At 46.3% G+C, this 13,031-nt stretch overlaps 1 protein-coding gene across 2 annotated transcripts in view; it reads right to left on the bottom strand.

Annotated features, from left to right (window-relative positions):
• GIPC2 (GIPC PDZ domain containing family member 2) overlaps positions 1-13,031 on the bottom strand; it is an 89,655-nt gene that overhangs the window by 33,174 nt on the left and 43,450 nt on the right. For both annotated transcript variants that reach the window (XM_078156732.1, XM_020968517.2), the window contains exons 4-5: positions 11,203-11,309; positions 9,372-9,453 (exon numbers count right to left, since the gene is read on the bottom strand). In XM_078156732.1, the coding sequence (XP_078012858.1) occupies positions 9,372-9,453; positions 11,203-11,309 (189 nt within the window). The remainder of the gene's footprint in view (positions 1-9,371; positions 9,454-11,202; positions 11,310-13,031) is intronic.

Below are 13,031 nucleotides of genomic sequence, written 5' to 3'. Positions count from 1 at the left end.
GTCTCAGGTGGGCAGGAAGAGAAGCAGGAGATAACAGTATCAGGAAAACCTAGAGAGGAGAAAGTATGGAAGAGAAGATGGTAACATGCAGGATCAAAGGCTGTAGGGAGGCAAAGAAGGATGGGGACCCAGAAAAAGTCTACTGGATTTGACCGCTAAGAGATCACTGGTCTCTTTGGAGAGGGCAGTTTTGATGGCGTGGTGAGGTCAGAAGCCAGACTGTGAGGGGTTAAGAAGAGAATGAGGGGAGAGGAAGAGGAGGGAGGGGTGAAATGAGCAGGGCGTAATATTCATGTCATTGTTTCTAGAGCAGGGTGTGCCATTCACCTGGCCTGCTACTGTTCTAGAGCAGGGTGTGGCATTCACCTGGCCTGCTACTGTTCTAGAGCAGGGCAGGACGTTCTTCTGGCCTACTATTGTTCTAGAGCAGGGCGTGATGGTCGTCTGGCCTGCTATTGTTCTAGAGCAGGGTGGTACATTCTTCCGTCCTATTGTTCTAGAGCAGGTCATGACGTTCTTCTGGCCTAGTATTGTTCTAGAGCAGGATGTGGCATTTATCTGGCCTGCTATTGTTCTAGAGCAGTGTGTGATATTTGTCGGGCCTATTATTGTTCTAGAGCAGGGTGTGATGGTCGCCTGGCCTGCTATTGTTCTAGAGAAGTGTGTGGTGTTCATCTGGCCTACTATTGTTGTAGAGCAGGGACACTCAAACTTTTTGGTCTCAGGACCCCTTTACACTCTTAAAAATGATTGAGGGTCCCAACAAGCTTTTGTTTATGTATGTGTGCTGGTGAATGTTTAACACTCAGCTCTCCAAAAACACAGGACACACTTTTAAGTTCAATCTGCATCACTTTCTTAAGTCTAGACAATCAGCAAAACAATAACTCAAGCCTCAATTTGTAGCATTTGCTGATTTCAGAAGTATAAAAGCTCATCCTGAAAATTTACCAACCAGCTCTCTCCAGCCTGTACGAACTGGCTGCAGCCCAGGCCTGGTTATATTTAGTGATAGTTACTATATAAGAAATTAAAACATCCTGGTATACTTATGAAAAGAGTTCTAGCCTTTCAGATGCCCCACAAGGGTCTTGAAGACCCCCAGGGATCCCTGGGCCCTATTTTGAGAAGCCTGGAGGTAACATAGCAGAGAAGGCAGATTACTGGGCTGGGAGTCAGGAAGGCCTGGGTTCAGATCACTCTCTGTGCCTCGGGCAGCTCCCCAACATGTGCCTGTGTAGTTCCCAGGTCTGTGGCATAAAATCCCAAGGCAAGAAGGACATTGAATATGGTGGAGAAAACAAAATACGCACCAGTAAAACAAGGTAAGGAAGCCATGTGAGCACTACAGGTGAGCCTGGCATGGAGAAATCCATTCACTGGGGGCACGTATCAGAACACCCAGGATTTTAGCCCCCTCCTCTCAGATTTTGCTTCTAAATAAAGAGCAAGTTCTTGACACGTGGTTTTTATTTGCACCAGGCCTGAGTCCACATTAATGCTCAAGGATGTCTCATTGGCGCCTCACAACCTTTCAGCCTAGAGTGTTTATCAAATCTAGTATGGTGTAGCAATGGGTAAAGAGATGGGGGATGGGGGAGGCTCAGGAACAGGGCTAGGGCTGAATTCCATTGGGGACCAAAGCACTGCCTCCAAAGGGGGTAATTTCTCGACACCTCAGTGTCCTCATATGAGGCACAGGCCAACAAGTTACCCAGATGTTGTGAGAAGCAAATGAGTTTACATATCTAAATAAGTATGTATACATGAAGACAGAAGACAAAGAGAGAGACAGAAACAGAGACACAGACACAGAGACAGAGAGAAAGAAAGCAAAAGAGAGAGAGAGACAAGGAAAGAGGGAGAGACAAAGAGAGACAGAAAGAGACAAAGCTGGGAGGTGATATGCTATTAGAGCTGGGTAGCACAGTGGACTTGGAGTCAGGATGTTTTATTGTTATTGTTGTTCAGTTGTTTCAGCTGTATCCAGCATTTCATGACCCCATTGGGGTTTTCTTGGCAAATATACTGGAATGATTTGCCATTACCTTCTTCAGCTCATTTTACAGATGAGGAAACTGAGGCAAGCAGGGTTAAGTGGCTGAACCAGCTCCCTCTTTGTAGAGATAAGAAAAAGTGAGGTGGAGAGTCAGGGAGTCCCATCTCCGTGACTAACTCATTATGCTCAGCCTCAGTTTTCTCAAATGCAAAAACGAGAGTACGGGACCAGATTAGCCCTAAGGTCCCTTTCAAAAACTCTGTGGCGCCAGAATTTAAGGAAATATGATAGCTACATGCTGCCCTCTGGTGGTCCTTCTGGGAAACATCCTACTATTCTTAATGCTTCGTCATCTTGAGGAAAGGCTTCAATTGATGGTATTTTTCAAGCTAGTTTCTTCCCACCATTTTTGAATGTGTAGGAAGGAAGGAAGGAAGGGAATAAGCACGTATGTGGTACCTACTGTGTGCCAGGCTCTGTGGGAAAAGCTTTTTACAAAGATCTCATTTGATCTTCACAACAACCCTGGGCCCTGGGTGCCATTCTTACTCCCATTCTATAGTTGAGGAAACTGAGGCAAATGCAGATGAAGTGACTTGCCCAAGGTCACACAGCTAGTAAGTATCTGAGGTGGGATTTGAATTCAGGTCTTCCTAACTCCAGGCCCAGTGCTTTGCCCTGTGGTGCCCCCTAGCTGCCTCTGCAATGTGTACAATGCTTATTGTGGCCATACCTTGAGTCCTGGGTTCAGTTCTGTACAACAATTTTTTTCAAGTACATGAACTAACTGGAGAGTGTCAAGAGAAGGATGACCAGAGTGGGGAAGGGTCTTGAGTCCATGCCTCCAGTGGACCAGCTGAAGGACCTGGACACCTTCCCCCCGCAGCTTTAAGTTCCTCAAGGGCTCTCACCAAAGGAGAGGGAGGAGGCCCATTCTCTTCTGGCCTCAGAGGCACAACCAGGAGAGGTCAATGTAGGGTGGATGAAGTTCCCCACAAAGAGCCCTGCCCCACAGTGGGATGAGCTGCCTCGGGAGCATGACGGCCACCTCCTAACTATCCTGCAGCAGAGACTGTTGGACAGAAGATTCTTCCAGGGTTCCAGGAAGGCCCCTTCCAACTCTGCAATTCTGAGATTCTGTGAAATTCCGTATTGTAAGTATAATGGGGAGGGGCATTCCCCAAAGCCCCCTCCCCAGCACATCACTAGAGTGGAACCAGCATGGAAGCCTAGGGTTCAGTCCCTGCTCTGGCCCTTACTGACAGGGAACCATGAGATTTCAGCATCTCGGCATCTCCTTCCTTGTGTTTGTATCACTGACCCCACAGAAATATTTTACAAAAAATTTGTAAATCTTAAAATGATAAATAACTATTTGATTATGCTTGCCTTAAATATGCAGAAGACACTGAAATGCTAACAGTATTGTTTCCATCCATTGTCAGCCCTTCAAGCTCACCTGCTCTAAGCACCTTCAGTCTTCCCACCTCCGGTCATTCTGTCCCTCCAATTGATATCTCACACTGATTGCAGATCAATCTTCCTTATGCATAGATGATGTCAACCTTTCCAGACTTATTTCATATGACTTTCCCCTCTTTGTACTCTATGCTTCACACTCCTTGTGCCCTGTAGAAATCTTGCCTCCAAGCCTTTGCCCATGCTGTTACTTAAACCAGGAATGCCATCACCTCCCCACCACCACATCTACCTGCTGAAATCCTGCCAAGTGATAGTGATGAGGACAAAAAGGAGGGAAGGAAAAGAAGGGGAGGGGAGGGAAAGGCTGCTAGAGAGCACCCAGAGGAAGATGACTGGGATTGTGAAAGGGCTTGAGGTCACACACATAACTTAGGTGCAGGAAGTGGAGCTATGAAGGCAGAGGTGGAAGAACCTCAGCTGAATACAAGGAAAATCCTCCTAATAAGCGAAGCCAAAGGGGAATGGGGCTGCTTCAGGACTTCCCTTGAGGTCCTCAAGTAGAAGCTGGAGCTGAAGCATTTATTTAAGGAGCCTCAGACCCATCTAGTCCAGTCCCTCATTTTACAAATCAAGAAACTGAGTCCCAGGGAGTGAAGTGACTTACCCAAGGTCACAAAGGTAGGACATGTAAGAGGAAGGAGTTGAATCCTGAGCATCTGATTCCAGGGTGAGAGCTTTCTCCATGGTGCTAAGCATGACGTGGAAGAAGCCTTGTTCAGGTCCTTCTCTTATCCTTGTTCCATTACACATTACATTTCTTTAGTGTGCATATAACTCCCAGCTCCCTAGTGGCATAGACTGTCATGGCCCTTCATATTTTTGTGGGCTGAAGAGTTAACAAGTAGGAAAGTCAGAACTACTGGGAGGGCAACACAGGGGTAGAGCAGCCCATTGCTTGGTCTGGTTTATAGTTATGCTGATCTGGCCTGAATCACAAAAGGGATGCCCAAGTTAGCCGTGGCCAACATTCCCTCCACTTCTCACCTCTCATAAGTGTGTCATGTGCCAGTGGGAGGCACTGGCTACAAGTGACTAATTAACTTTATAAGGGGATTCCCAGTCAACTTCCAAGAAGAGCCTGGTGAGGAATGATGGGGACAAGAAACTATAACAAACAAACAATTTGGGGGAGGGGGCAATGTCTGCTCCTAGAGATCTCTGGATTCTTTTCTTTTTCATAATTATTGTGTGGAGGCTCTTGAACTTTTTGCTAACCCTCCCTGGAGATGCCCAAGAAGAGGCCTCATGGACACTTGTTACAAAGGTTGTATATGGGGTTCTTGGACAGCTATGAACTGGAATAAATAAGGTCCCTTCTCATTTTTTGATTGTGTGCCTGTGAGCCCCAGGAAGTCCCGAACCACTGACTCAGTCTCTTTCTCTCTAATTAGGGGCTCAAAGCCCATCAGTGATAAGGCTCTCCTCACTGGAGGGGACTGTTTACTCAATGCTTCATGCCTCAATGAGGGGCAAAGTTGGCAAGATCTTGGGAGAGTACATGTTGGCTCCTTGCCAGACTCTCTATCCCCTTCCAGGATTTCTCCCTTCTCTCTTGAAGCTGGAAACCAGAAGCCTCCTCCTCTCTCCTCTCACTGATTGCATCTGGAAGAGCCTGGGACAAGAGTCTGGTGTGGCTGATGTATGGATGGCTGGGATGTGGAGCTAAGCATATCATGTCTCTGGACACTGGGCTAACTAGAAAGTGAATTCAACAGGAATAAAGTCTCACCCTTGGCTTCCAAAACTCAGTCTCACAAGGACAGAATGTGGGAGGGGTGGCTAATCAACAGTGTCCTATACTACTAAATGCTCTGGGGATCTCAGTGGACTACAAAAACAAGATGAGTCAGTAGTGTCTTATGGAAGGCAAAAATGGGAATTCACAAAATGCTCTAAATCACTCTTGATCAGAGAAATACAAATTAAAACATCTCTGAGGCACCACCTCATACCCTTCAGGTTGGCTAATAGGACAAAAAAGAAAACTGTTGGATGTCGGAGGGGATGTGGGAAAACTGGGTTGCTAATATATTGTTGGTGGAGTTGTGAACTGATCCAACCATTCTGGAGAGCAATTTGGAACTATGCCCAAAGGCCTATAAACTGTACTTACCCCTTGACCCAGCAATACCACTGCTAGGTCTATATCCCCCCCAAAAAAAAACATCCAGAAAAGGGGGAAAGGCTCTATTTGTACAAAAAATATTTAGAGCAGCTCTTTCTGTGGTGGGTAAGAATTGGAAATCAAGGGGATACCCATCCATTGGGGAATGGCTATACAAGCTGTGGTATATGATTGTAATGGAATGTTATTGTGCTATGAGCAATGACAAGCAGGATGATTTCAGAAAATCCTAGAAAGGTTTACATGAACTGACGCAAAGTGAAGTGAGCAGAAGGAGGAGAACGTTGTACACAGTAACAGCAATATTATATAATGAAGAGGTGTGGATGACTTAGCTATTCCCAGCAATACAATGACCCAGACAATCCCAAAGGACTAATGATGAAGTATATTATCTGCCTCCAGTGAAAGAACTGATATGTCTGAATACAGACTGAAGCAGGCTAGTTTTCACTTTCTTTCTTTCACTTTTTTCTTTTGTTAAAGTCTTCTTGTACAAAATAACTAATATAGAAATGTTTTACATAATTGCACATGTACAACTGATATCTAATTGCTTACTGTCTCAGGGAAGAGGGATGGGAGAAAAGGAGAGAGGAACAGAATCTGAAACTCAAAACTCTGAATAAAAATGTCAAAAAGTTGAAAAAATGGGAATTCACTGCCAGGGGCCATTAAAATGGACATGGGAGGTGATAGTTACTCTGGAAGCTAGGTGGCCCTGTGGATAGAGCTGTATGCTGTGCCTGGAGTGGGAAGACTTCAACTGAAATCCAGATTCAAACTCTGTGTGACCCTAGGCAAGTCTCTTAACCACTATCTGCCTCAGTTTCCTCAACTGTAGAATGGGGATAATAATCCAATTTACCTCCCAAGGTTGTTGTAAGGATTAAAAGAAATATTTGCAAAGCATTTAGCACAATGCCTGGCATAAAGTGGGCACCTGATAAATTCCTGTTCTCTCCCTCCCTACTCTGCTCTTGTCAGACCTCTTGCAAAGGCCACTGATCAGAGAGAAAGCACCTAGGGGCAGCTAGATGGCACAGTGGATAGAGCACTGGCCCTGGATTCAGGAGGACCTGAGTTCAAATCTGGCCTCAGACACATAACACTTACTAGCTATGTGACCCTGGGCAAGTCACTCAACCCCATTGCCTAGCCCCCAAAAAAAAAGTAGAAACAGAGAGAAAGCACCCAAAGGAGAACACCCAGGAAGGTGGAAGAAGGGCCTCCATGTCATAGGAGGAGTATTTGATGAACAGGAGTGTCCAGGCTAAAGGAGACCCAGAGCGAACAGCATTATCTGTCACCAACTCTGTGAAGGTTCATGAGGTAGCTGAGGGACCACATTTGTTGTTTGGTCCTAAAGGGCAGAACCAGGAGCCCTAGGAAGTGTGAATGGCAACATTTAGGTGTAGCTTCAGGGCAAACTTGCTAATAAAACTCTCCAAAAGTGGGATTAGGGTTAGACTGACTGTCACTGGGGATTCAAAGTGAGAAAAGTCTCTATCCTCAAACAACTGGCAGCCTAGCTATGGGAGACAATGTATACAGACGGAGGGAGAGGTCTACAAAATACTGGGTGAGTGAGGGAGGGGCAGCTGAGTGATAAAGTAGATAGAGAGCTGGACTTGGAATCAGGAAGACTCATTGTCCTGACCTTTAAACACTAACTAGCTTGTGACTCCGGACAAGTCACTTAACCTCATTTGCCTCAGTTTCCTCATCTGTAAAATGAGCTGGAGAAGGAAATGGTGAATCACTCTGCCAAGAAAACCTCAAATGGTGTCATGAAGAGTTGGACACAATTGACCAACAAAATTATGGAGAGGGGCACAAAATTAGTTTTCACTGAATCTCAGGTGCCGGGGGCCTTGGAGGCCCTTTTGGAGATAGACAACTAAGCTAAAATCTCCCTTTATGGGAGGAAGTAAGTCCCCATCATTGGAGGGATCCAAGCACAAGCTGGATGACCACTTGTCCAACTGAGACCTACTAAAGTCCTTAGCTTTAAAAGGCCAAGGTCTTCCACCACATTTGGGCCAGCTCCAGTCATCCTCATATGTATCTGGCTGCTGGACCCAGCTGGCTCTAGAGGAGAAGGTGAGGCTGGTGACCCTGTACAGCCCTTCCCTCGCTGTAATCCAATTCACTTGCATATCATGGCATCACCTCCATGATGTTATGGTTCTCTGCGAGAACAAAGGACAAACAACAACAACTGGACCGGCTTCGCCCTAAAACGTCTGTGTTCTTTCTGCTCGGAAAAGAACCTTCAGTCACAAAGCACAATCTGAGAACCAAACACAGGGCAGGCAAGAGCCTGCTGAAGAAAGGAAGGAAGCATAAAGCAGCAGAAGAAAGAGGGGAAGGGAAAGGGGGAGTGTCAGTGGGATGCAATTGCCTCCTCCAAGCAACAGGCAAGGAGAACCCTTGCCCTTCAACTTCTTTATCCGGTGCAGAAGGTGCTCAGAGGAAGGGGAGCCACTCATCCGGGGGGTGACTCCATATCCTGGAGCCCTGGCCAGCCTGGGCAAGCTCAGAGCCTCCATCACAAGTCTTTGAAGGAATCGCTCACTTTCTGCCAGAGGGTGATGAAAATAAAGAGTGGATTTTTTTCCCACCCAAGTTCATGAAGCTATGAAATGAGGGGCTGGTGGCCCCAGCCCAGGCTAAGGAACTCAGATCTTGGTGGACACCCTCCAAGCAATTACATGCTAGTCAGTCACTGGAAACACAAAGAGCAAAGTGAAGAGCCCAACACATACATGGGGGGAGATACCAACAAAATGTGCACAAATTCGCTGCCAGGTAAGTTGAAGGAAGGCACTAGCACCTGGGGATCAGGAAAGCCTTCAAGTGAAAGCGGGTGTTTGAGCTTGGGAAATAGACAGGGATTCTGAGTGAGCAGGAGTACCCTCTGGGCACAGGGCACAGCCTGTGCTAAAGCATGGAGATGGGAGGCAGAGAGTTTATGTACCAGAAACTAGCCAGTTTGATCTCACTAGACCATAGGGTACCAGAAAGGAGGCGTGTAAAGGGCCTGAAAGGCACATTAGAGAGGCTAGCGTATGTGGCCACCTGAAGGGTAGGCCAGAAGGTGAACAGCTTTAAATACCCACCCGTTATTTCATAGAGGAGGAAGCAAAGATCAAGGGATTTCCCCAGGTCACACACGCTGGGTCTCTGCTACCAACGCACTCACTCACCTTGTAAAGATTAGGCATGCTCCTACTATTTTCACTTTTTTTATTTTTCATTTTTCTTTTTCGTGGCTTATCCTTTTTGTTCTGTTTCTCCTTTCCCAACATGACTAATGTAGAAAAATGTTTAACATGATTGCACCTGTATAACCTGTATCAGATTGCTTGCCATTGTGACAAGAAGGGAGGAAAGGAAGGGAGGGAGAAAAATTTGGAACTCAAAATCTTTGAAAACTATCTTCACATGTTGGAAAAAATAAAATACTACTTACTACCAAAAAAAAAAAAAAAGATTCACCATACTCCACAGAGGAATTCCATCTGACATTCACACAGTTCTTTCTTTCTCTAACACTTAGCCTTCATTACCTATGAATCAGTGCTACAAACCTCTGCCTAATTTACATATTTTAATTTGCCATTTGGGGTCATCTCTGCCAAGGCATCTCTCATTACCTTGATAATTATAGCTTTTGATATAATTACAAGTTAGCAATAAATGCAACTGAATTTATGGGACTAAGGGATAAAAAGTCATTATTTATAAATGGCAAATTCTTACCTAGTTCAATATCTCGGATCCCCAGGTATAATTCCAGAAGAGAATCCACCTTCTTAATGGCTTTCTCATCTGACTCCGAAGGCTTTATTAAAGACGAGAGAAAAAGGGTGTTATCTTATTGGCAAAGCCTTAACAACCCGCATGATCTGGGCCTGCCTTGGGTCCCTACTGGCTCTCACAAACATCATCTGATTTAATACATGAGGCCTTTTTCCACCTAGAAGCTAAAGTTCTGAGCCCTCCCACAAGGAGAGCTGTTCAGAACCCTTAGCCAACAGTGCCAAGGTTCAGCTCTCAGAAGACGTGGGATTGACTCTTTGAAGGCTGTATTTTTTTCTTTGAAAAGCTTTTGTGAAAACACTTTAGATAAGGGATGATATTCTACTCTGCCCTCATAAATATAGGATAATTAATATAATTTAAGTTGTACTTAATTACCCTAGGTGATCGTGCTGGACATGAGCTCTTCAATATGCAGAAGACGTCACCAAAAGTACAGGCAGAGATGTCAAACATGACCACAACAGTCCTGAACCAGACCAAAACATTATAGGGAAATGTCTAGCAAAAGACATAAGACAGCAGAACGTGTTTGCCTGGGGTCTTCTAAGTCACTGTGTGCCCCCCAGGGATCACATCAAGAACAAGCTTCCTGGGACACTGAAGGGGGCTTGACTTCTTGTAAAAGGCACCCAGGGTTCTCTGCTCCAAATGGCCACCAAGGCACTTGCCCCAGCATCACCTCACAGACATAATGTGGCCAACTTTCCACACCATTAATTGTCACAGAATCCCAGCTGTCAGGGGCCACAGAGGCCCATGTGGGGGCCTAAAATCCCCTGCACAATGTGCTCCTCCAGGCATCACTCAGTCATTCTGTCCAAGGCCTTTCCTCTTCTGCTTGGCTCCAATTACTGAAAAGTTTTTCCTCACATCCAGCCAAAATCTCTCTCTTGAGAACTTATACCCCTTATTTTTACTTCTGCCTTCTGGGACCAAGCAAAATAAGCCAGATTCTTCTTTCACAAACCAACCCTCCAGATTCCTGAAGACAAAGATCATGTCTCTCTTCTCTGAGATTCTCCAAGTGATTCTCCCATGGCATGAATTCAAGGCCATCATGGTGCCATAGTAACCAGATTCATTCTAGCTACCTTGACCCAGGGCATAGAGCTCCAGGCCTAGAGTAGGTAAGAGCTGAGTTCAAATACTGCCTCAGACGCTTGCCAGCTGTATTAAGCCTAGTTTCTTCATCTGTAAAACAGACCTCTGAGGTCTCTCCAGCCCTAAATCTAGGATAGCCTGATACATGGGGGCAGTAATTCTTCCGATTTTGTCTCCGTGTCCCTAGCACCCAGCACAGTGACTTGCAAATAGGAAGCAAAACTGAATGAATGTTTAATATGAATTTTGAATTTCAAGGCGTCCCTTCCCATTTGCCCACTCCCTTGTCTCTCCGGATTTATTTGCCTGCTCCTGGGGGTTCCACTTTCTGAGGGTAAGTGGCCGAGGACTGCCCCATCACTGCCCACTTTCCTTCTTTTCGTTATTTTTAGCGCGTTCCGGGAGCCTGGTGTTCTGGGTCGCCCAAGGTTCCCGGTGCAACACATTCTCCCCTGCACCCCGCTAAAGGACGAACTGAAAGGTATTGCTCTGGTTCCTTCCCAGGGGTCAGCAGCCCCAGACTCTACCCTGACTACCAAGGCGCATGAAAGCTCTCGGCAGCAGGGCGGCCTGATTCTTTTTCTGGACTTTGGCCCGGGTCCAGCTCCCCGACTCGGCTCACCAACATCGGCGGATTTTCAGAGTCCTGAGCCCGGCCCCAACCTACCAGCTCTTCCACAGTAGCGGGACCTTTCGATCTCAGCCTTAGTGTTCCCTTGCCAGAGGCGATTTTTCCAACCGTCGTCTTCGCAGCCCCTGACCTTGGCTGTATTTCTGAAAACAAACACAGGATGAACAGAATGACTCGGGGTTCGTGAAATTCCACAGCTTGCTAAAAGACCAAACTCGGCCTGCCTGCTTCAACAACCAGCGCCAGTTACAGAAAGCCCTGAAGGACAGAGCTAGCTGTGTGACCCTGGGCAAGTCACTTAACCCTGTTTGCCTCAGTTCTTTATCTGTAAAAATGAGCTGGAGAAGAAAATGGCAAACCCTGCCAGTCATTTCTGCCAAGAAAACCCCGAACGGAATCATGAAGAGTCAGAAATGAGTGAAAACTACTGAGCAACAACCGAAGTGAAGAGAGGGGTGAGTGTCACCGAAGCCCATGTCCAGAGCTAGAAGGGACTTCAGGGACCAGCTAGACCAGCGTTCTCATTTTACATAGCAGGAAACCAAGATCCAGAGAGGGTTAAGTCCCAAGAACACCCATGTAGTAAGCAGCAAAGCTGGAATTTGAACCCAAGTCCTTGGACACCAACTCCATCTATTTCTACCTCGGTGCTGCCTCCAAGGGTAGACTGATTTTAATGCTCTAAGAGAAGGGGTTTCAGAGCACTAAAGAGAAAGAGTCAGGTACAGAAGATGAGCACCTATTGTGTGCCAGGCTCTGCATTAGAGTACCAATTAACAAATACTTGAGTTTTGAATTCTTAGTAGAAGGAGGCCTGGGGTTCAAAGCCCACCTCTGTCACTTAACACTTAGATGATCTCAGGGATACCACTTGGTTGGAGATCGGCCAAGGTGCCCTTGAAGCACCTTCAGCTCTAGGTCTGTGGTCTATAAAATGAGGGGCAGGAACACAACATTCCCTAAAGTTTCTTCAAGCTATAAACCCTCTGGCACCAAGCAATGCTAATGGACAATGTGTCAACATTTCTGAAGAGGTGACCCGACTATCCAGTGGTCTAGACCACTCACATGAAGAGTTTGAGGAAGTGTTTGGAAAGGACGCACTGGAGGGAAAGAAGCCTAAGGAAAGAGACAATGACAGCAGCCAGGTTTTCAAACTCTATGGGGAGGGTTTGGCACAGAATACCAGGAGAATGAGGGCATAAAAGAAGGTGGTAATTGGTCTTGACCCAGCAATACTGAAAGCAAAGAAAGAGCCAGGGCCAGGTAGAAGGTAGAAAGGGTGGCAGACCCAGCTTCTCAGGCAGAGGCAGGCCCTGGAAAAGTTGAGTCCAAGGCAATCACTGCCACTGCTCATTGGATTCCAGGCAACCAAGTCCTGAATATGATGTTCCAATCCTCTGTTCTCCAAAAGCAGCAACAACCCACAAATGCCCCATTGCTTGCTTCATGCTGGGCATTTGGCTACGTGTTGGGAATTCAAAGACAAGCATGGAACAGTGCTATCCTCCAAGGAGGTTACATTCCACTGGGGGCAGTAGACAACATGCACAGGAATGTATTCATCACATATTCAGAATAAATAAAAGTAATTGTGGGAGAGGGTAGAAAGCACTGAAAATGGGGGAAGGGATGAGGAAGGACCTCCTCTAGGAGGTAACACCAAACTCCACTTTGAAGAAAGGTAAAGATTCTGTAAGACCAAGGTGAGGAGCAAGTTCATGACAGGCATGGAGGGTGGGTGGGCAACCCCTGTAAAGGCTGGCTGCATTGTTACAGCTTCCTGGAGCCACAGGTGAGAGCTGAGTGCTAAGAGTGTCACCAAAGATGTATGAGCAGCCCCCACACCAGAAGGGCTAGTCTTC

The sequence above is a fragment of the Phascolarctos cinereus genome, unplaced genomic scaffold (assembly GCF_003287225.1).
Source record: "Phascolarctos cinereus isolate Bilbo 61053 unplaced genomic scaffold, phaCin_HiC Scaffold_5;HRSCAF=322, whole genome shotgun sequence".
NCBI classification, from domain to species: domain Eukaryota; kingdom Metazoa; phylum Chordata; class Mammalia; order Diprotodontia; family Phascolarctidae; genus Phascolarctos; species Phascolarctos cinereus.
This window is presented reverse-complemented; position numbering and strand designations above follow the sequence as displayed.